The 24,930-nt window shown below is 38.2% G+C and overlaps 1 protein-coding gene across 1 annotated transcript in view; it reads right to left on the bottom strand.

Annotated features, from left to right (window-relative positions):
- ARHGAP24 (Rho GTPase activating protein 24) overlaps nucleotides 1-24,930 on the bottom strand; it is a 539,270-nt gene that overhangs the window by 441,732 nt on the left and 72,608 nt on the right. The window contains exon 2 of the mRNA XM_043448566.1: nucleotides 12,738-12,937. Within this exon, the coding sequence (XP_043304501.1) occupies nucleotides 12,738-12,917 (180 nt within the window). The 5' untranslated portion in view covers nucleotides 12,918-12,937. The remainder of the gene's footprint in view (nucleotides 1-12,737; nucleotides 12,938-24,930) is intronic.

The raw sequence follows: 24,930 nt of genomic DNA, 5'->3' as shown, positions 1-24,930 counted from the left end.
ACAGGAGGAACCTTTGGCTCCTGCAGCACTATGTATTTTGTAAAACACAGAAATTTACAGGATGTCAACTTTCTCATTAAAATCTAAAGGAAAATGTAAGTCTTAAGTCTAGTCATTAAAAAAATTAAAACAACTAGGAAAAAAGGTTCGAAAATAGATACAGGAATTTTGGCACTGCAAAACTGTCTGAAAATGTATTAGAGTCTTACAGCTGATGTTTCTGGCCTTCCCTGGAGAAGCTTCTGAATGCTAAATAACACAGTCAAGTTAGGGTTATGTTCAGTTCAGTTCAGTTGCTCAGTCGTGTCTGACTCTTTGCGACCCCTCAAACTACAGCACACCAGGCCTCCCTGTCCATCACCAACTGCCGGAGTCTACCCAAACCCATGTCCATTGAGTCGGTGATGCCATCCAACCATCTCATCCTCTGTCATCCCCTTCTCCTCCCACCCTCAATCTTTCCTAGCATCAGGGTCTTTTCAAATGAGTCAGCTCTTCACATCAGGTGGCCAAAGTACTGGAGTTTAAGCTCTAACATCAGTCCTTCCAATGAATACCCATGACTGATCTCCTTTAGGATGGACTGGTTGGATCTCGTTGCAGTCTAAGGGACTCTGAAGAGTCTTCTCCAACACCACAGTTCAAAAGCATCAATTCTTCGGTGCTCAGCTTTCTTCACAGTCCAACTCTCACATCTATACATGACCATTGGAAAAACCATAGTCTTGACTAGATGGACCTTTGTTGACAAAGTATTATCTCTGCCTTTTAATATGCTGTCTAGGTTGGTCATAACTTTTCTTTCAAGGAGTAAGCATCTTTTAATTTCATGGCTGCAATCACCATATGCAGTGACCTTGGAGCCCCCCAAAATAAAGTCAGCGACTGTTTCCACTGTTTCCCCATCTATTTGCCATGAAGTGATGGGACTGGATGTCATGATCTTAGTTTTCTGAATGTTGAGCTTTAAGCCAAATTTTTCACTCTCCTCTTTCACTTTCATCAAGAGGCTCTTTAGTTCTTCTTCACTTTCTGCCAGAAGAGTTGTGTCATCTTCACATCTGAGGTTATTGATATTTCTCTCAGCAATCTTGATTCCAGTTTGTGCTTCTTCCAGCCCAGCATTTCTCATGATGGACTCTGCATATAAGTTAAATAAGCAGGGTGACAATATACAGCCTTGATGTACTCCTTTTCCTATTTGGAACCAGTCTGTTGTTCCATGTCCAGTTCTAACTGTTGCTTCCTGACCTGCATACAGGTTTCTCAAGAGGCAGGTCAGGTGATCTGGTATTCCCATCTCCTTCAAAATTTTCCACAGTTTATTGTGATCCACACAGTCAAAGGCTTTGGCATAGTCAATAAAGCAGAAATAGATGTTTTTCTGGAACTCCCTTGCTTTTTTGATGATCCAGTGGATGTTGGCAATTTATGTTGGTTTATTCAAATACTCAGTGTCCATGGCAAGTAAGGTCAGGACTATTGCATATCCAACCCATATCTAGGTCAGTGAGCTCACATCTATGGATTCAATTCTTCCTTCTAGTCACCTACTTGACAATTTCTCAAAACTGATCACAAGGTAGGCCAAGTAGAAGATGTGCATCTACTTATCTGATCTTTTTTTTTTTTTTAATTTCAATGAGGGATGAAACATTATTTAGGCATGTGTGATCCCATACTTAAAAAAACAAATTTAAGTAGGAATACAGATTCATTGGAAGGACTGATGCTGAAGCTCAAATTCTAACACTTTGGCCACCTGACGCGAAGAACTAACTCATTTGAAAAGACCCTGATGCTGGAAAAGATTGAAGGTGGAAGGAGAAGGGGATGACAGAGGATGAGGTGGTTGGATGGCATCACCGACTCAATGGACCTGAGTTTGAGCAAGCTCCAGGAGTTGGTGATAGACAGGGAGGCCTGGAGTGCTGCAGTCTGTGGGGTCGCAAAGAGTCAGAGATGACTGAGCGACTGAACTGAACTGAATAGGTTCACAAAGCTGAGCTGAGGGTTTTGCTGATACATTGAACTGATTCCATTAAGCTCTTCTATGACTATGACACAAACAGGAACAAAGAGTTTGAAAGAAATAATTTAACACAGTTAAAATATATTGGTGGGCCAAAAAGGTGGTTTGGGTTTTTCCAAAAACTTGAACTTTTTGATCATGATGATCATGCCTGGATATCCAGGAGCTCAAGTTTAAGCAGGGAAGGCAGCTCTTCCCTGGTAATGAGCTCTTAGGAGCAAGAAGCTATGAATGTACTGCCCATGAGAGCTAAAGGGTGAAAAAAAGAGAACAAGATGCAGACCCATGTCCAACATCCTGAGTGGTCGAGATGTTCATAAACAGCCACAAGTTAGCCAGAGAAACAAGAATAACCAAGATGGCCCTGTAGTCTCCTTACAGCCATAGGCTCTTAGGAAGAGATGCATTTGTCCATTTTTATTCTTCCTCCCTGCCAGTCCAGAGATGTCAAAGAGAAGAAAAAGGTACCCAATTCATGGTCCTCACACATGTGTAGACACACACACACATCCACACACACCCAGTGCTGGAGAGAGGGGAGAAAAAGTCTACCTGAGCTTCCTCTCTATAGGAGGTAAGCCATCACAGCTGGCAAGCATAGGGTTAGGGTGTGGTGTTGTTACTGTTTAGTTGCTAAGTGATGGGATTTCCTAGGTAAGAATACTGGAGTGGGTTGCCATTTCTTTCTTCAGGGCATCTTCCTAACCCAGGGATCAAACCCACCTCTCCTGCATTGGCAGGCTGATTCTTAGAGGGACATAAATGAGATTTAAATCAAGCATGAGGCCTGAGTTTTAAATTAGATTGGAATTTAATAATAAAAAAATGGTAGTATTTCCTCAAAAGGTTAAACACAGAGTTACCATATATCCTATCAAACCCACGATTATGTATATAACCAAGAGAAATGAAAATGTATGACTACACAAAACCTTGTACATAAATGCTCACAGCAGTGTTATTCATAAATGCCCCAGAGTGGGAAACAACCCAAATGTTTGTCAGCTGAAGAATGGATATATATAAAATGTGGTATATCATTACAATGGAATATTATTAGGCCATATAAGGAAATGAAGTGCTAATACAGATACAACATGGATTAGCCTTGAGAATATTATGCTAAGGGAAAGAAACCAAAAATCAGAAGGCAAGAATAATAATTCAAGTAACCAGGATTGCTTCCTTTTACACAAAAATTGATACAAAATGTTTCATAAATTATAATTTGTGTAGTTTACAATTGATTGTCACTGAATAAATAAACATATGGAAATAACATTGGAAAATAGAGACCATTGGAATTTATGCAGAATAAAGCTAAAGAGGAAGGGACAGAAAGATTGAGTGCTCAAAAGAAATCTGAAAGAAAATAAATAGCAAATAGCTATGAAATACTTTATATACTGGGGGGAGAAAAAGTAACCCTTTAAAATATATTACTCTAAACACTAAAAATATAAACATTCAAATTACATTTCCAACCATTAATTTTTCTGCTAAATTCTCTTCTCCACTAGCTGGGGTGATGGAAATAAACCTAAGTTTATGCTAATGAGACAGCATATGGATTATCTGGTTCTACTTATTGAATTCCATCACAAACACAAAAGCCTTCAGTCAATAAGTAAATGTTAGAAGCAGAACTCAAGGGATTCAACTCCAGTAGTTCTCTTTCTAAATTGTTCTTCAGAAATAAGTGCTGTGAGTGAGACGAGAAAGTTAAGGCTGCCTCCCTCTGGGTCGGTCCAGTTTTGCAAAAAGAATCCTTCAAGCCTCCTGAGCTGTCATCAAAATCGTTTTGGTAAGCTCTGAAGGGGCCCCAAAAGTAATTTAAACAAAGAGAAAAGACATACTACAGAATTTAGCATTAGCCTTTTTTTTTTTTTTTGAGAATCCATTTAAATTCAGTGTATTGGCAGCATAGATCACAAGGGAAAACAAGTTATCGTCTGCTCCGATGTTAGCATTACTTACAATGGCTGATCATATACCATTTCCATTTTGTTATACAATAAATAAGGTACTATTATAGATGTTGATTTCTAAACTGCTGTGTCAGAGTATTCTGATGGTAAAAGATGATGAAAATGATGCTGGTGATGATAATGTTGACTGTGGCAGTGGTGGCAGAAACAACAACAGTTGGTAGCAGAGTGGTAAAGAATCCATCTGCCGATGCAGGAGACATAGGAGGCATGGGTTTGATCCTGGGTCAGGAGGATCCTCTAGAGTAGGAAATGGCAACCTGCTCCAGTGTTCTTGCCTAGAAAATTTCATGGACAGAGGAGTTTGGTGGGCTACAGTCCATGGGGTCACAGAGTTGGACATGACTGAGTGATTGATTACACACACACATTGAGTGATTAACATGTGGCCAAGTACTGAATAAGTATTCTAGAAACATCATTTCATGGATGCTAACAACTACTTATGAGATAGGTATTATTATTACTCATAGTTTACAGATGTATAACTTATCCAAGTAAACAACAAGTAACTTACCACAGGCCCATCACTAGTGATATAATCTAGGCTGAACACAGGCAGCCTGACACAAGACGCTATAAACAAAACAATTGGGCTCAACCACTCTCCAGAGAAATGTCTGCATTGGACCAAGTCAATTCCGAGGAAAGTATGAGGATGAAATCTCTCACTGATTTCTCTGCCCACCATGCCCATCCATCAATTTCCCTTCATCCAAGACATTCTTTGCTGCTCTTTCACGTTAAGTATCCTTTCTGGCAGCAACAGATTTTCTCCACTCTTCCTCCTACAGTCAAAAGTGACCTGATGGGATTCATGGTTAGGTAATAATGGATGATAGAAGGCCAAGTGTTTGTGGCAAGTCGCTTTCCAATCATTTTTCTGCAATTATTGCACTATACAAAATAATAAACAATACAAACAGATAGAACTGTAAAACTGTTGGAGGAGGCCTTTTTGGATAGGTGAACATTTTGGATGCCTTAACAGTGAGATGCACGTAGAATAAGCCCTATTTTCACTGTTTGGCTCTAAATCCAATAAACCAAGAAAAATATGCACATAAAAGCAAGGGGAAATGTAAGGTCTCAGAATAAAATAAACAATCTCTAGCAATGCTTACTGGACTTGTAACAGACTTGTCTGTGTTTACATCTCCAAATTCATCTCTCATCCCTGCTTGTCTCCTTTCTAAGGTGCTGAAATACTTAACCATTATTATAGTTATCAAATTGTCAACCATCTACCAAAGGGCCATGACCTACACCTTTAATTCTGACACATATATCAACCAAACCGCTTATAATAATGTTATATTCTCCTTCATTTCTGGGGTTAAATATATCTTCTTTAGACTCTCCCTGAACCTTGAAGTGGTTATAGATGCCCCCTTTCTGTTGCTTCCTAAATGTTCTCTATACGTTTTTTTATTTATTTTATTATTTTTTTTCCATTGAGCCCATTATACAGAGTGAAGTAAGCCAGAAAGATAAAGACCATTACAGTATACTAACACATATATATACTTTCTTTATTTAAATACTCATTACATCGTACGGTAACTGCAGTTGACTATAACAGCCACTGAAACTGAATGCCATCTTTATGGATATTTTTTAGTATTAATTGATCATCTGTGGCAGTGACAGCTAGCTCTTTTTCCATACCCGTGTTCTCTGACCCAGGATAAAGCGGGTACATGCCCAGCCTCCTGTGCAGTTGGGCATGATCATGTGACCCAGTCCCAACTAACGGAACATGAGTAGAAGTGATAAGAGGCACTTCCACTCCGAATGGTCTATCTAATCCTTCTATGCAGTAGTCTATTTTATACTCTTTCTAGATTACTGGAAAGGAAATGATCCCATGATAAATTTCAAAGCCAAAAGGTAAAGTTGCAAAATCACTAGAAGCTTAAGTTTCTAAACAGTTATTTGAAGCAAACCTCCTCACTAAGAATCACTTTGCACTTTCACCTGAGAAAGAAAGAAACTTCATTTTAAATCCTTGTTTGTTTGTTTATGTTTGTTTGGGGAGGTCTATCTTTTTATAGTAACAGTTATATCATCTTTTGTTTCTAGAGTCTAGCATAATAACTGCAGGAACATTAGAAATCTATAAATATATGTTGAAAAAAACCAAATGAAAGAATGATGAGTATGACCATCTCAAGAAATAAATTCTTTTTTGTCAAACTAATGTTATAAAAATAGCTAACATTTATTTTATATTTACTATATGCTACTGCTTTCTAAAATTCTTTACATAAATTATTATCTCACATAAACCTCTTAACAATGTTATAGGTAGGTACTAATCTTTTCCCATTGTACAGATTAATGAACTGAAGTTTAAACCAACTTATTCAGCCTAATATATCATAGTTATTTGGTAGACGAATCAAGATTCAACCCAAATAAAGTGACTCAAAAGCCTATGTTTTTAACCACACTCAAATAAAACGCCATGCCTAGGTGACTTCTATAAGCAATAAAAAATTACTCAGCCAATAACAAAATAAAACATTCACCACTAATAACACTACCTTGATATGATTTCTAGGAAAGAGGTAAGAGTTCCTAAAATTTTATGATGACACACAAATCCTTCTTATGTATCTTTTAAGATGCCAAGAGACTTAGATGCTACACCAAAAGTCAGCTGGGCTTTCCTGGTAGCTCAGGTGGTAAAAAACCCACCTCCCAATGTAGGAGACATAAGAGATGTGGGTTCGATCCCTGGGTCAGGAAGACCTTGCCTGGACAATTCCATGGACAGAGGAGCCTGGCGAGCTACAGTCCATGGGGTCGCAAAGAGTCAGCCATGACTGAGCAACTAACACACACACACACACGCATACAGAAAGTCAGTTATGTGTGTTTCCAGCATTATTTTACCCACATAATCAGCACTTCGGCTGCTTCTGGCTCATATACTTTAACAGAGAATACCAATTACCTTAAAGATTTCTAGATTTCATTAACTCACGTTTCATTAGATATATAAAATTAAGAGTTTACTCTTAAATCAGTAATCAATTCTTGCACATTTAGAAGTCAGGATTCAGGTTATAATTCACTTAAAATCACTTTGTTCTTTAAGGTAAGAAAATCCATTGTGATCTAACACAGTGTCATCTTCATCAGGTCCAGAAAAAACCTTCCCACACAACTGGATCAATATCTGCTGTAGGAAGTCTAGACTAGATTAATTGGGTTAGTGCCTGTTTGGATTTTAGTCATTTTATCAGGAGTCTCAGGCTGGCTTCTAAAAATCGATGCTTTCCAGGATATGTCAAGTTCTAGCACCCAAGGTATATCAGAGATATTCACTAGGATGGCCAAACTTGAGACTCGGCAGTTATTTAAGTAACAGTATACTTCAGGATAGAAGTAAAGCAGATTGTTCCCAAAAAGCACTAGGAATTTATCACTAGATTCATTTAACAAAATCTATATAACTGCTTTATTTTTATAATCACATTTTATCTATGATTCAGCTTCATCCCCTCTGTTATAATATCTATAAGGCCATAGTCATGATTATTAATGAAAAATAGCCATACAGATATTGTCATAAGCTTAGTTTAAAATATGTTTTAAAACATTTTTCGTAGCTAGCCAGAACTCCTAGGGGTACGCAAGATAGATGAAAGATTTCTTTTTAAGTAAATTCTTATGTACAGCATAATTTTAAACTTTTTTCTCTGTATAAATAGGACTTTATTTTAAAGATTAAAAATAGAAAACATATTAAACAAATATTTTAAAAAATATAGTATATAAAATGCTTACAGCAGTGGCCTGTGAGTAACAGACATTATGGATACAGTGGTGTATGTTCAAACATTGGCTACATACATCACTATTCTGTTGGTTTTTTCAAGAACAACAAAATCAACTTTATTTTTAAAATCTGTTCCAAATAAAATCTGTTTCCATGATAATTGCAAACACTGGAGTTTCTGGAGTGAGTTTGATGTATTTTAAATATAAAACACTTACACTTTGAGGTAGAACTCCAATATACTGCCAGGGGAAGCCTGGCTACAGGCTGGAAAGTCTCTTTTACAAAAAAGTACTGTCCCCAGAGAAAGGAGAACCTAGAGATGCTTTCGCCTTTTGCTCAAGAAGAAAATACAAGGGTCCATTTAGAGACTTTCTAAGCTCCCAGACTTGCCCAGATTGTGGAATATTTAGGAAGCAAGGTGCAACCTGAATAAGAACATGGTACATCAATGTTAAATTTAACTGATTAAGTCTATAATGTACTAGATCAGATATACTAGGTTCTAGTAGACATGAAAATTGACTGTACAGATGGAAGAAAAACTTAACTGAGAAAAGTATATTCATTACCATAGGTTTTCAACATATTAGGTGTTATGGATTGAATTGTGCCCGCCCCTCCACCCACCACCATTCACATTAAAATCCGAATCCTCCACGTGGCTAGGACTTTAATGTGAATTACGGAGGGGGGCACAATTCAGTCCATAACACCGACTATGTTGAAAACCTATGGTAATGAATATATTTTTCTCAATTAAGTTTTCCTTCCATCTGTATGGTCACTTTCACAAGGAGATAATCAAGGTAAATGATGCCATAATGATGGGGCTAATCTGAGAGGACTCATGTCTTTGGAAGAGGATGGGACACCTGAGCTTTCTCACTCTCCAATGCACAAAGCAAAGGTCATGTGAAGACAGAAAGTAGTTTTCTACAAGCCAAGAAGACAGGCTTCACCAGAAACCAACCCTGGAAGCATCTTGATCTTGGACTTACAGCTTCTAGAACTCTGCGAAAATGAATTTCTATAAGAATTGGATACCTATTCTATAACTCCAAGCCTTTCTTCTGCTCTGGATTCCTCTTTCCAGTTTAGGTACCTGGAAAATTCCCACCAGTCTTCAACATCCTAGGGAAGGGTCACTTCCTGCTTTGCACAGCCTCCCTCAACTCCTCTAGCCAGTCATCACTCACGCCCTGGCACTAGTTATATCTGCACTTTCTGAGTACTTCACGCTTACGTGTTAGTCTGTCACAATTATAATTCTATTTACATGTTTCCCCCAACAGATGTGTAGTTTTTAATAACAAGGATAATGATGGAGCTTGACTCTCTTTATTGAGTTGAGAAACTCAGAGAAAGTTTCACTAAAATGAATTGATAGGCTTTTTAAAACTAGGATAGGAGGGACACATACTTAGAGGATTTTAATACTTTCATTTTAGAAATACTATTAAAAAAGAGGAAAACCAATTCAGGTTAAGTTTATTGAAATTTTTCAGCTGGTTAGGAATGCTCAGAAGAGTAAATTTTTTTCATTTCATTAGTGATGTTTCCTGTATTAATGAAATAGCCCTCAGCAAAAAAATATGAAGGCCAAGGGCATTCTTAGGCTTGGAGGTGCCCATATTGAAAATAGTCCTTCTGACTGAAAACAAATCTAAAGAAAAGCTGAGGATTTGTGAGCAGGCAAAAGGCTAAGCTGAAGGAACACTTCAGCTCCTGAAGGATCAGGAGCAAGGAAATTTGATTTTCAGTTTGTTATTTGCTACTCACCAACAATATCTCTTGGCTGATACACACACACACTCTCTCTCTCTCTCACACACACACAAACACACATGCATCCTTTATCTATAAAGTGAGGAGTTTTATACCATTTTTTCCCTATTTTAACATTTTCCCAAGGTTTTCAATTGTTACTTATTGAATGTTTTAGAGTTACTCTATGATATGTCACTACAGGATTTTTTTAATGTGATTTAAACCTTACTGAGAAAGAGGTTATGACTTTGATATATGAAGCTGAGAATAGTCCATGTTATAGCACCTGGCCCTGGCCCAACCCTGCTTGGCTACAGATATCATTTATTGACTCACCAACTCATCCGAAAATGTGCCTTGCACTTACAATGTGTCAGGCAGGCATCTATTTCTCACTTAAAGAATTCACTTTAAAGTAAGAAATTAATCCATTCATGGACAAATACACAGTCCTTTCAAATTACAAATTGTCCTCTGATATAGACATTGCTGTTTTCATCTGATTCTATGTGTACATGTCTAAACATCAGTGCAAAATATTAAAATTTAAAAGTACAATGTCAAAATTCCTGGTGCTTACATGAAAGATGGTCCAAAAATGAATAATAATTAAAAGTTATTCATCCCAAATTATCATACTTTATTAACAGCAAATCTTTAACAAATAATAATAAGGAAGAAAAAATATGAAAACTTTTTTGTATAGGAATAATGGTAATCTATGTTTCATTTGTATAAGAATTAGCATTTTCTTATCAATATAAGTCTATTTTGGTAGTTTCACATATTATGTCTACAAATACTAGTAACATACTAATAGCAAAATACTGCTTATCTTAGAAATACTATGAATTAAGTTAATTTTCACTTTGAGGCAATTTCATTTGAATTGATCAGAAGTTTTTGCATTCTTATTTAAATTTCCAACTTTTTATCAAAATAACTACATTGCACAGAATACTATCTGTGACTCTGTCAATCTTCCTAGAAACGCCACAGAGGACAATAACCAAGGCAATTTGATAATATCCTCTTTGAACAGTTTAAGGGGTTCATGTACATATTCTCTGACATCTGCAAGTTCTCAAAGTTTAGAAACATTGAGCTCAATCTTGATCTATCGTAGCCAATCTTCATTACTAGAAGGTATGTTGAACTCACCAAAGAGTCAGAACGATTGTTTAGTCTGCTTTTAGTTCTCCAGTCGCTCAGCTCCTAAAACCTCTGTTTGCTCCCCTAATCCTTTGTTTAGATTCTAGATGAGACCTAATTAATTATTTAATTTGTCCTCATTCTGATTAACAACCCAGCCCATCCAAAACATGCCAGAACTAAAGTCCATAGGATAAAATATTGAATGTTACTCATCCTTCTCCTTCTGTATTCAACATGGTTCTCGATATCAAAGTTTCCCTAATGAATGCCCCATGTTCTACTTGTTTTTACATTAACCTGAGTTTGGTAAAAATAAGTTTATGTTCAAGATAATACCTTACTGTATTACATAGTATAAAACAAGGCACCATGAGAAAAGAACTCTAGAGTATAAGATAACAAACAAAAGACTCCTTTGCCTCTGATCTCTATATGATGGTGCTTCATATCTCAGCCACGGTTTCTTCATTTGTAATAATAACTCCCACATTCCCCACTGTTTTGCTATGATGAAAGGAATGTCATTGCTGTTGCTCAATCATGTCCAACTCTTTGTGACCCCATGGACTGCAGCATGCCATGCTTCCCTGTCCTTATGGAAAAGCCTTATAGCTGTCATGACACCAATACAGGATATTCTTATTAACTTACTTATGAGATCTTTGAATGAGAACATATGAACTCGGACTTAACTAGAGGCAAATATGGCACCACTATCTAACTCTGGGTAATATGCTTTATACCTAAGCATTGATTTCTTCATACATGAGGCTAATCCTACCTCACATTTTAAGCATTTCATAATATATATACACCAATTCTTAGTCAAATGCTTGGCCTTGGTAAAGGTATGCTAAAAAAGAAATTTCAAAAAATGAGTGGAGAATGTAATTTCATTGCTACTTTTATGTATTAATAATTCAGTTAGACTAATGAGAAGTTTGTTAAATTATGTCTGAGGAATTTAAAATACTAAAGCAGAGCCTTGATCCAACTTCCTAATTAAGTTCTCAAATTTTAATACAAGGAAAATAGCCCCAAGAACATACCATTAGGGATGTTTTTGTAAACTACTCTAAAACATTTTTTCTCTTACTATGTATTTTACAAATGCAGAGGAAGGAAAAACACAGAGGGAATGCCTCCATTCTTATCTTCTTTCATCAATTGATAAGCAATGATCACAGCTAAGAAAGCCTGTAGTAGCTACAGGGAAGGATGGAGAATTTTTCCTCTCTAATTGCAATCCAGAGATCTGTGGCTGAGGAAATGAGAAGTAAACAAGCAACTAAAAGACCACTAAGAAACCACAAAGAAACACAGAAACTATTCCCAGGGGATTATATTGTATATGCTGGTTGGATGTATCAACGTTGTCTGGGTTTAGCGCTACATCCATATTTTATTCGAGTTAAAGCACAGAGAAGCTCCCAGAGAACAGATATTGACAGTGTCTAACAGATATTGACAGTGTCTCAGAAATTAAAGTTGCACTTACAGTTTTCCTTCAAATCTTTCAACTTGCTCCTGAGAAAAGGAAAGATGCTTTGGCTACAGCATATATCTTCTAACAGAGGTCCATTAATATTTTCATACGATAACCCCCATGTCCCCTACTGGTTTGCTATGATGAAATCAGTAACAAGTATGGAAATGCCCTGGAACTGTCATGATACCAATATGAAATATTCTTTTTATTTTTTTGAGTACCTTTCCAAGATATTCTTACTAATTTATTTATGAGATCTCTGGAACTCAGATATTTCAGTCCAGCTTAGTAAAAGTCAAAATTAATATTCAACAAGTATAATTTGCCTCTTGGCCTCAATTAGCAAGTTTATCCTCTTGAACCAAAGTAAACAGAGAGTAAAAGTGTGAAAGATGCCAGTGAACTGAAGGAGAACCAGGGAGATTCAGTTGACGCCAGTCTCCAACAGTTTCTAGCAAACCTCACCACTTCTTAGGCTACTAAGCCCCACGGTGCTTTTTATTTTCTCCTACTTACCAAGGGCTTGGTTTCATCTTCGTCTTTGAAGTAATAGAGCTGATCACCCTTGAGCACAAACCACCGGGTATGCCAAGTCTTGACAAAGCCTCCTTGCTTCCTCAGCCACCCACACTTCACAGCATTGTTCCTCCCTGGGCCTTGCCGGGAGTTCTCCATGGAGTCATTGTTCTCCTCCATTATCAAGCTGATGGACTTTCCTATGTAGCAAACAAAAAACAACAACAAAAATAAGGTGCTCTGATATAGCCGACCCCCTCTTAAATTACCCGTCCCTTAAAAACAACAACAACAAAAACCACGCTTGAGGAATAGTGAAAAATGTACATCAACTCACATACCAATTTTCTAGAAGCAAACCACAAATGTGACAACAATATTCCTGGAGGAAACTTGGACAGAGTTCCTCGTGTCTTTTCCCTAAATGAGCTAGTCGACTATGTGATCATATCTCTTTTTTCCAAAGTAGAATTAAAGAATAGGAAAGTTGTAGACGTAATGTGTTAAGAAGTTGGAGGAGGCAGCTATGCTCACCACTATACCATGGTCACAAGAGGCGATATTTGAAGACAAAGTAAAAACCACCTAAAAAAAAAGCCAGGACTCTCGTGATAATGGGCCTCTGTGTCTGGTGTACACTGGTTGGAGCCTGTTAGTGCAAGCCTGTGATTATTTGAGCAAACTTAGTCTGACACATGTTAAAGTTTAGCGGGACTATTTTAAAAACCTCAATGGAAGGCATTTGTTTTACATATGTGAGAATTTCTCAAGCTGTCCTTGCCCCCCTCTCTCCCAGAGTATCCCCTTGAGAGTTTCTTTGGCTGGTCAAGAATTAGTGCAGCTGAAAAAGTTGAGGAAAAATGCAAACAAATGAAAAATAGCCCGGCTTGGCCAGTGCATCTCCTTCAGACCTCTGGAGTAAGCAGTATGTTCCAGTCAACTGCATGATGAAGAAAATTTCAAGGTTATGTGAGAAGGAACACAAGGTCATACACACTGTACATATCAAGCGTATGAGTTTATCTTAGAGCCAGTGTTAATCTACAGGTGAGATGCTAAGCTGCCACAGTAAGAACTTGGTTTTCTGGAAGAGCCAGGGAAAAGTAGTTAAGAACAAAAGACATTTTCCTGTCCCAAAGGCTTCCTGCAGGTTTTTGCTAATGTTTATTCCTAAGCATTTTTCATGAAGTGAAAAGTGCACTCTGACCCTTGTGTCTTTCTTGAGGATACAGGGATACAGATTAATTAATAAAACATAGCGTAATTCTGTGCCGGCATATTCATGCCAAAGCTTCTATTTTTTCAGCTTAATTCCAGAAAATAAGTTGTCTTTCTATTATCTAGTCTTTATTTTCACCACGAATTTTTCAATTCACTATGAGAAACGCTTTAGCGTCTATGCTAAGATGCCCACGGAGCAGAAGGCTATGGAGAGGGTGGGGAAGCGCCCAGAGAAATATTTCCAGCATCTTTGTGATGACCTGGAGGTGTATGCTGCTCATGCTGGCTGCAAGATGTGAGGTCAGAGGACCTGAAGCTGCTGATGCAAAGGCAGGCCCGGGTCACTGACCAAGTCTCCCCGCATGTGCTCACGGAGCGGCACCCGCCCCTGGGGGACCGGCAGCTACTCATCCCTTGTGCGTTCTGTCTTCCCTGCCCAGTAGCGGCCAGGCCTCAACACCTGCCCTGTCCTGGTTTCTTTCTTTTTTCTTCCCATTTTATTTATTTACTTATTTTTAATTGGAGTATAACTGGTTTGCGATGTTCTGTTAGTTTCTTCTGTACAACAACATGAATCAGCTTTGTGTACGCTTCCCTGGGGGCTCAGAGAGTAAAAAGAATCTGCCTGCAATGCAGGAGACCTGGATTCAATCCCTGGGTCGGGAAGATCCTCGGGAGAAGGGAATGGCAACCCACTTACTTCAGGATTCTCGCCTGGAGAATCCCATGGACAGAGGAGCCTGGTGCAGACTGCAGTCCATGGGGTCACAGAGGGTCAGACACAACTGAACAACTAACACACAACATGCATATATCCCCTCACTCTTGAGCCTCTCTCTCACCCCCCCACCCCCGCTTTCATCCAACCCCTCTAGGTCATCACAGAGCAAAGTTCCCTGTGCTATACAATAGCTGCCCAATAGCTATCTGTTTTACACACAGTAGAATATGTATGTCAATGCCATTCTCCCAGTTTGACCCACCCTCCCCTTCCCGGCTCCTTGTGTCCACATGTTCATTTTCTACATCTGCATCTCCATTTTTGCCCTGCAAATAGGTTCATCAGTACCATTTTTCTAGACTCCATATATATATATACATATTTATATTATTATATTATAACACATAAAATATGTGCAATATATATTAATGTTTATTAATTATAATTATAACTATTAATCACATACATAATATGAATATATTAATATATAATTATATCTTTGAATTCAGCCCTGCCATTCCAGTTACAGGGGATGAAGAAGAGCTCTGGTTCTAAACACTTCTTATTTTGATCATTTCAACCGTCCTCTGAGGAGTTCTGCCTCTTCCACATGTATTCCCATCTAACTCCATCCTTGTTTTCTATTTTCATCTCCTCAAACTACTTTTAAGCCTCATGTAGGTCATTTGACTGCCATCTGTTTCATTCAGTACCCACTTTTTCCTTTCTTATCCTGAAACACCTTTTGAATGAACAGGCTCTCATCTCTACAAAACATCTTGAAACTTCCTTTGCTCCACAGGGCTTTCCCTTGGCAATCACCACTCCCTGCAAGAAACGGTCTCCCATCGTGTGTGTGCATGTTGTGTGAGCAGCCTGGATCATGCCTGATGCTTCCAGTTTGTTCTGCCCTTAGGGCAGGATCTTTCATCCCTTTTCTTTCATAGTATCTGACCTAGTGTAAAGAGCCAAGTAAACCTCACTCTAAATGAACAATGAATGCTGTAACTTAATATAGATAATAGGTAAGCTCCTTGGAAGGAAAGCTACAACAGATCTATATAGCATGTTAAAAAGCAGAGATATTACTTTGCTGACAAAGGTTTGAATAGTCAAAGCTCTGGTTTTTCCAGTAGTCAGGTACGGATGTGAGAGTTGAACCATAAAGAAGGCTGAGTGCCTAAGAATGGATGTTTTCAAATTGTGGTGCTGAGGAAGACTATTGAGAGTTCCTTGGACTGCAAGGAGATCAAGCCAATCAATCCTAAAGGAAATCAACCCTGAAGAGTCATTGGAAGGACTGCAGCTGAAGCTCCAATACTTTAGCCACCTGGTGCAAAGAGCCGACTCATTGGAAAAGACTCTGATGCTGGAAAAGACTGGAGGCAAAAAGAGAAGAGGGTGGCAGAGGATGAGATGATTAGATAGCATCACTGACTCAATGCACATGAATCTGAGCCAACTTCAGGAGATACTGAAAGGCAGGGAAGCCTGGCGTGCTGCAGTCCACGGGGTCACAAGGAGTCGAACACGACTCAGTGACTGAACAACGACAATGCATATTTAAACCACCCTAAATAATCTTTTTTTCATTTCCTGGCATTAAAACAGTTCACATCTACACAGCTTGCTATTTCATCATCACCTATTAACTCTTTAACCCAATATCTTAACTTACACATTGAATAAGTCCTTAAAACAAACATTTCAACACACACACCCACATGCACACATAAAAATCTAGAATTCATTGCACAAGTTTTTTTCTTTGCAGCCCCTTATTTCTTTCCAGCCCTTTATTTCTTTCCTTTCATGTTAATGGTTTCTGTTTAATTTGAAAAATCTCCTCTGAAATGCTTCAAGATAATTAGCAGCCTACCATCAATAATATAAAAAAATAGAAGTGCCCAATTCCACATTTGTCTCCTATTAATCCGTAGTAAAAAATGTGTGCACATTTGAATGTGGTTTATTATTCTTCTTGCATATGTTGTTTATAAGCCTAGTCAAACCAATGATAGCATCTCTCACTGATCCCCTGGCTACAGTGCCCAAATTTTCATGACTTCAGATTGCATCAGAAAGTATTTCAATGGTACTAATTGTAACAATCATTAAAACAGAAATGAAAACAGATTGTATCATAACCCTAAGGGAAAGTAATACCACAGTTATTTTGATTGAATGAAGTTAAGTTTTACTAAGGTAACCATAATTTTTATAGAGGAGTCTTGATATTTCTGCAAAAATCAAAAGTTTCAAATTCTATCCTTCATCTTTAAAATAAGGATGTTGGACTTCTTGCACTCTGAAATCTACCATCTCTGTAATTCCATAAGCATAAGGACACCAGATATCCTCAACACTTAGTATAACATTTGACATATGGTGAAGCTCAATCAATGTTTGATGAGTTAATAAATTTTGCAATAGGCTTGGTGCTAGATATCTAAGAGTGATCATGATCTCCTTCTGAAACCTGATCTTGCCCAAAACCTGATCTTAGTAAAGGCTTCCATGATATGCCCAGTTAGGAAAAAAAAAAAAAAGTGATCATTTTAGATTCCTGATTACTCTTCACCCTAAACATCAAATGTATCTGTAAATTCAGAAAGTTATACGTCCAAAAGATATTTCAAATCTATCCAGTTGATTCTATCTTCATCTCCACTCTATGACCCAAGCCACCACTGTCTTTGATTAGATGATTCTAATAGCCCAGCAACTAGTCTTATTGCTTCCATTTTTAACCACAAACATGAACACATAGGCACATGCTCACACATTTCCTTCTCCACAAAATAGCCAAAGTGAGCTCTGAACAATTAAACCAGACAATGATTCTCTACATGGAAAATTTTGGTTGGTTCCTACTGTACTTATTTTAAAATCTGGAATTGTAAACATGGTATAAAGGTTCTGAATCATCTGGCACATGTTTACTGATGTAATCTAATCTCATTCTACCTCCTTCACACTTCCCCCCATCACACACACACTTTAAAGGTCTGAACAGTGTAGTAACACCAGCTTACTTTCAGTTCTGGAAACACAGAAGCTCCTTTAATGCCTTGAGTTTTGATGATTGCTGCTCTCCACCTAGGCTGCTCTGCCTCATTCTCTTAACTTTACATGGTCCATCTCTTCTCATCCTTTAAGTCTCAAGACTGAAACCTACCTCCTCCAACTGTCATTACTAATCACCCAGCAAATCAGCTTCCTACTTGTTATTCTCTGCTTCTCAGGTGGCTCAGACGGTAAGGAATCTGCCTGCAATGCAGGAGACGTGGATCTGATCCCTGGGTCGGGAAGAGCCCCTGGAAAAGGGAATGGCTACCCACTCCAGTATTCGTGCCTGGAGAGTCTCATGGACAGAGGAGCCTGGTGGGTTACAGTCCATGGGGGTCGCACAGAGTTGGACACGACTGGACCACTAACATTGCACTTTGTTATTGACTATCCCTGAACTCTGTCCTCTGTCTTCCTGACACAAAATTGCTGTTTCTTCAGCTGTTTACTGCTGATCACCCCTTCAGGATCCCATAAACTTCACCAATTCAAGGACTTCCTTTTTCTCACTGCAATATATCCAGTGCTTACTAGCTATTCAGTAAACAACTGTTCAATCAAGGAGTGAAGCCATGTAACAATCACAATAGAACTCCTACAAAGAGTATTTCAGAAGTGAATTTGCATTTAATGCCTTAAAGAATATGGTCTACTTTAAGAACTTGATTTTTTTTTTCCCTTGGACACAGGAGACTTCCATTAGCATGAAAATTGTACTTAAACATAATGTCAAAATCATCAAACTGAAGTGAACCTGAAATTGCCCTTACTGAAGAAATTCAAAACTTCCTTTTCCTTGGCAGGAAATACATGTAATCAATTCTGGTTTTGCATGAAGGAACGTATGGTTCACTCACTCAGACTCTGAGAGAATGTTTTAACTGAATCTGCACTGGGAAAGTATTTTCCTTGTGGTCAGGCTATGGCAGCTGGGTAGTACATGAGATTTCCAATATGACCAATGACCTCAGTGTTTAGCAAAGCAACATAACAATAATATAAATAAATGGTTACCCTAAACTAAAACAAAAACAGAATTAAGTTAACTTGTATCTTTACAACCTTAATAATAGCTACTGTACCACACTGGGGCTTCAAAAGATCCCCTCATTTGATGGGATCACAGCTTTAAATTATTTTCCAGGAGTGGAAACTAGTTTGTGTATCTACTCGTATGGTTCTTTTTGCAATCAGATGGGCTAGGAGTTGCAGTGTGTTTGAACTTACCTACAAGACTAGTTCAGGAAACACAAGAGAATAGCAGAAGAGAAGGAAGCTAGAGGAGAAGAGAGGACATGTGCTCCCACACATGTAGGACAGACGGGAGGTGCATTTTTACAGCGAGTGTCAGCTCCCTGAAATCTGGTGGGGAGAGTGTGTCACAGTGCACGCGTGATCCCAGAGCCTCTGCGTACATACAATTTCACACCACATGGCCGCTCAACACAAACTTTCTGCTGTTATTCCAAAAAATAGGGATCTGTTCCATTGCTATGAGAAAAAACAGTATAAAACTGGCAGAGTTGGTAAAGTACTGCAATTTGTGAGTGATTTGTGTGACTTTGGAGAGTCGTTTTGTTCACATCCGATTGTCACCATTTGTGTTGATGTTGGAACCTAACACCTTTGTAAAATGAATGTGATTGCACTCTACATGAAGTATAACTACAGAGGACCAATATTTATCTGAGTTCTAACCTTTCTTACTTAAAAAAAAAAAATGTCTTGTAGCTGTTGCTAACATGCTGGTTTGTCAAGCGGTAGTACATTTTATTGAGCTGTATGCCTAAATGCTGGGCTTCCCTGGTGGTTCAGTGGTAAAGAACCCACCTGCCAATGCAGGAGGTGTGGGTTTGATCCCTAGGTTGGAAGAGCCCCTGGAAATGGCAACACACTCCAGTATTCTTGCCTGGAAAATTCCATGGGCAGAGGAAGCCTGGCAGGCTCAGTCCATGTGATCGCAAAGAGGTGGACATGACTTAGGGATTAAACAACAACATGCCTAAATGCTAGCATGTAACCTTTCTACAGGTAATGGTTCACACAACAAAAACACACAGAATAAACATATGATGTGTATATACTCACATACACGCATATATGCATGTGCTCACACACATGTGTGCTTACACATGTATACACATGTGCATACCTACAAACGAATACACACATCTACACATGCTATTTACAATGTACATATACATTACTTTTGCATTCCAATCTTCTATGATGAAAAGGACATTTTTTTTTTTTTTTTTTGGTGCTTAGTTCTAGAAGGTCTAATGGGTCTTCATAGAACTGTTCAACTGCAGCTTCTTCAGCATTAATGGTTGGGGCATAGACTTGGATTACTGTGATGTTGGAGGGTTTGCCTTGGAAACTAACTGAGATCATTACATTTATAAAGAATGTGCAAAAAACAATTTAAAGAACTAAATCTTAGCCTAAACAACTGCTAACTAAAGAAAACTGATGAATGAAAAACAGTTCACTTTCCGTCCCTCACCCTCTACCACTCCATCCGAAAAATGAATCAAACTATGATACCTACCAGGCAATCAGCACTCTAAGCCCCATATTACAGTGGATCTGATGGAGATTGTTTTAGATTCAAGATAAATTCCAGGAGGCCAGATCTGTTTTTCAGGAAGTAATTGAATTTTTTCTAAAAATCTCTTGAAAGGACCTTGGGTTTCATACATGGCTGTTTTCACTTAACTTCTCTCCATCCCTCAGCTCCTCTAGAAAGGCTCCCCAAGAGCTACTTCTGTCCCCAATCTGATTTTCCCCTTACGAGCTTCCACGTCACTCTGGACTGAGCCTTTATCATACGCGGCCATATGCTTATTACTGTTCCATCTCATACCACATAACTCATGGAGGATATGGGCTCCCTGAACGCCCCCCGCCCCACACTCCTCTAAATACTAAATAATTAGGATATGCTAAATACTCAAAGGTTTGTTGAACAAATGTAAGTGAATGAAGAAATGAAGAAATAAACAAATCCATCAGTCAGTATTTGGGGCCTAACTGAATGCACCTCAGAGCCCCTCAGGGTTCCCCAGAGTGCAGTGCAAAAATCTTAAACTATTTGATATTATTATATATGTCAATAAAGGGGCTTCCCTGATGGCTCAGACAGTAAAGGATCTGCCTGCAATGTGGGAGACCCAGGTTCAATCCCTGGGTTAGAAGATCCCCTGGAGAAAGGAACGGCAACCCATTCCAGTATTCTCACTTGGAGAATCCCATTGACAGAGGAGCCTGGAGGGCTACAGTCCATGGGGTTGCAAAGAGTTGGACACAACTGAGCGACCAACACTTCCACTTCCATACCAATGAAAGGGCTTCAGTCCAAATTCCTTCACCTAAGTTTATAGTGGCTTAAAGCTAAACTGAACTTCAGAAATTGTTGAGCAAAAGGAACTCCCATTGTTTCTCACTGGATGTTACCCTTAAGTATAACTCAATTAAAAATAAAGAAATATTTTTTCTTAGAACTGAACAGTCTAAGTGTGAAGAAAGCAGGAGAATTGAATAATGTACAACAGTCATGAATGTGAAGTTTAAAATAGTCACCAGAAGAGCACACCTGGGGAAAAGTTAGCAGTAATAATTTTGTAAATGTGCAGTTATTTTCCTGAAGAAACACTAAATATCCTGTTCCTTGATTCATTTGAAATTAAACTGTCCAAAACAACAAGAACAGACAAAAATAGATAATTATGTACCTGTTGGCATGGATCAGAATGTCAATCTACATTTTACATTTTAAGCTTCAATGTTTCCATATTCATTTGGTAAGAAAACAAAATGACTTCATGGGATGAACCATTTGGAAAAAAAGTTTAAATATTTACTTTGTGTTTGTTGTATGTTTAATGATATACTTTATACAGAGAATCTGCTACCTCTTAAGGTTTTCATTCAATAGGGAGAAAAGTATTCTAATATACATTTAGATGTGTTCCTACTACCACATCAGTCTCCAAGGAACTAGAAAAAACAAAAAAGAAAACCACTGGAATTCCCAAGGTGAGTAGAAACAAAAATCAAATTAAAACAAATGCTTTACGACCAATAGAACAAAGAGAAAAGGCAGATACATGGCAATGGTACTGCTACTCTTAAGCTCATGACAGACATTATTAATTTATCACAATTCTCCTTCCTGAGGAACCTAGATGCACCTTAGATGCCTTCTCAATTCAGCACTCTAGACAGTCACAACCAATCAATCACATTCAAAAAGGAGAGAGAGAGAGACTCTTTGTTACTTTGATTCTATAAATAAACCAAGAACTGACAATATCCCTCCAACAGAAAATAGCAACTCAGGTGTCCCCCAGGAGAGAATGCCATTTGAAATGAGAAAAGGTATGAAAATCAACCTACTTTTTCTTTTTTAATTGAGGTCTAATTGATATAACATTTAGTCTCGGGTGTACAAAATCATCAATATTTGTAAAGATTGCAAAATGATTGCTGTAAGAAATCACGTTAATATCAACCTCAATATATAGTTACAAAATATTTTTCTTGTGATAAGAACTATCAAGATCCACTCTCCTGGATACTTTCAAATATGTAATACAGTATTATCAGCTCTCATCACCATACTATACATTACATAAAAATACTAAACACCTCACAAATTTGCAGGGGCCACATAGCATTCCAATTTTAGTAAACATGCTGTGGAAACAAGCAAGAAAGTCAACTTCCTTTAATGGAAAAAACTTAGAGCGCTCTGAGATGAGAGTTCTAACGTGGCAAGTAGTATTGCATCATATGGCCACAAAAACAAAGCAAACAGATCTAAGCAGGGAACAGGAAACAGGAGGTGAATGTCCTTTGTTTTATATTAACTAACTCCATCTTTGACAAGACTCTTAAATATAGGATCAGAAAGCAAATTTTATAAACATCTCAATTTTTAGGCTTCTGTGTGTCCTTCCCCTCCCTTACTCCTAGTTCAGTTTTCATTAGTAAAACTTTATTTTGAAAAACTGCCTCAGAGAACAAAGAAAAGAAACTTTCCCTCTAAATCTAAAAAGTAATGGGATTATAAGTCTAGAGGATGGGGGAACAATGGCAGCAATAGAGGTGCGCTTTTGTACACAGTGGGCAGAGTGAAGAGAGCAAAGCTGAAGCAAATGGGATGCTAAGAAAGACAGGCTAACGTGGGTAGAATGCCCCAGCTGGGTCTTCCTCTCACAATAGGGAAATAACCTCTGGGCCCATCATTTAAAGAGTTCCTCCATCTCTATCTCCTGCTGCTGCTGCTGCTAGAGTTTCTTCAGTCGTGTCCGACTCAGTGCGACTCCACAGACGGCAGCCCACCAGGCTCCGCCGTCCCTGGGATTCTCCAGGCAAGAACACTAGAGTGGGCTGCCATTTCCTTCTCCATCTCCTGATGGCCGCATTTTTATACTTAGACAAAAGCCTGTCTAAAAAATACTTTTGATGTCAGACTTCTTTAGTGAAGCCAACCCAGGAAAATCAGATATGCTGTCGATTGCATTATCATATCAAGGCTCTCTATGGGGGCCAGCTTTTAATTTAATCACACTTCAAAGAAAATATTATACAAGTAGGCAACTTTGGCTGAGATAGTCCTTGTCTACAATGAACTCTCAAGGTTTTTCCTTCAAATGCAAGCCTTGAGGTGCTTAATGATTTCCAGTAAGAACCACTTCTTTTTTTTTTTTGTCAAGTAATCCTGTGGGTTGAACATCAACCCAGAGCTTTAAAGTTCTGGAAAAATACTGGGCACTCTAAGTGTTTAAATCTTGCCCTAATCACTGAACCACAGTTTCTCTCCCCGTGGTTTATTTTATTGAGGTATTGACAATCCAACTTTTTCATTATAATTTGAGGAAAGTGGGGAGATGTCAAAATGAATATATCTGACTGCTCTTTCACTTTGTTCAGCATCATTCACATCATGATGGACTTTGATGTATTAAACTTTAATCTTCAAGGAGGTACCATTAGTCTCATATAATTTGAACACATTTTAGTTCTTCAAAGTATCTAATTAATTCATACTTCAGTTTTAGATGAGCAGAATAGAAATCTAGCTTTACTGCACCTGAATAGATTTCGGTTTCATGAAAGAGAGATGAATATCATATATAAAAAGCCATTTTTTAAATTTAATTTTCATTTTATACATTGCAAAAAGCCATTTTTTAAAGTAGGAATCCTGGTGGGTCATGTGATATTTTGAATGTCCAGAAGCCTGTCCTTGGGGAACCCTCTGTCCCTCATGCTGTGTCAGATGGCAGCACCATCCCATGGCCACAAGGTGACCCAGACTTGACTATGCCTAGGTCCTGAGCTCCCTAGCAACAGTGACCACTGTTGGGGGCATGGGACTAAAGCATTGCCAAGTCAAGTTCTTCCTCAGGACAACTTTAGTGACACTGGGAGCATGAGCATCTGGGATGCATGAGGCTGAAATCATTTATCTCCCCTGGCCTTAGAAGACAGTGGTCTTCACAATGAAGTGATTCAGAGATAGGCAGATGTGTGAAAAGTCTAGAGAGAGCCCTGGAATCCCCATCCTAATCCAGCTCCTGAAGTCTTGGCCTTTGTGTATCTTCCTTTAATCCTATGAGATATGTCTTAGTCTTCCCAGCAAAGTGAGCAGATAAATTCCCATTTGCCTGCTCTAGCTTGATGGACAGGGAAGCCTGGAGTGCTGCAGTCCATGGGGTCGCAAAGAATCGGAAACGACTGAGTGACTGAACTGAACTGAACTCTAGCTTGAGTTGGTTTTAATCACTTCTATCCCAAAAAGCTTTTCTTAATATCCGAAAAACATTCTTTACCAAGTGAGCCACCAGGAAAGCCCAACTAAGCACAGCATAGCACCCCAAAAAGTTTTCTTAATATCCGAAAAATATTTAATGATAATACATATGGGAAACCTTTCTTTAAAATAATAAAAATCTAGACTTACAACAAAGAGCTTTCCCTGCCTCATATTATACACAAAACTTAATTCAATATGAATATTAGGCCTAAATTTAAAAGCTAACACTTCTAAAAGAAAACACAGGAGAATAAATTCACAACCTGGGATTGCTTTTTTTTTTTTTAGAAAGCATATAAAAAGTAACAACCATAAAAATGTATAATTTAGAAATTATTAAAAGTAAAAACTTCTGCTCA

Source organism: Cervus canadensis, chromosome 26 (assembly GCF_019320065.1).
Source record: "Cervus canadensis isolate Bull #8, Minnesota chromosome 26, ASM1932006v1, whole genome shotgun sequence".
Lineage (NCBI taxonomy): Eukaryota > Metazoa > Chordata > Mammalia > Artiodactyla > Cervidae > Cervus > Cervus canadensis.
Note: the sequence above shows the minus strand (reverse complement) of the source record. Positions and strands in the feature narration are given on the sequence as shown.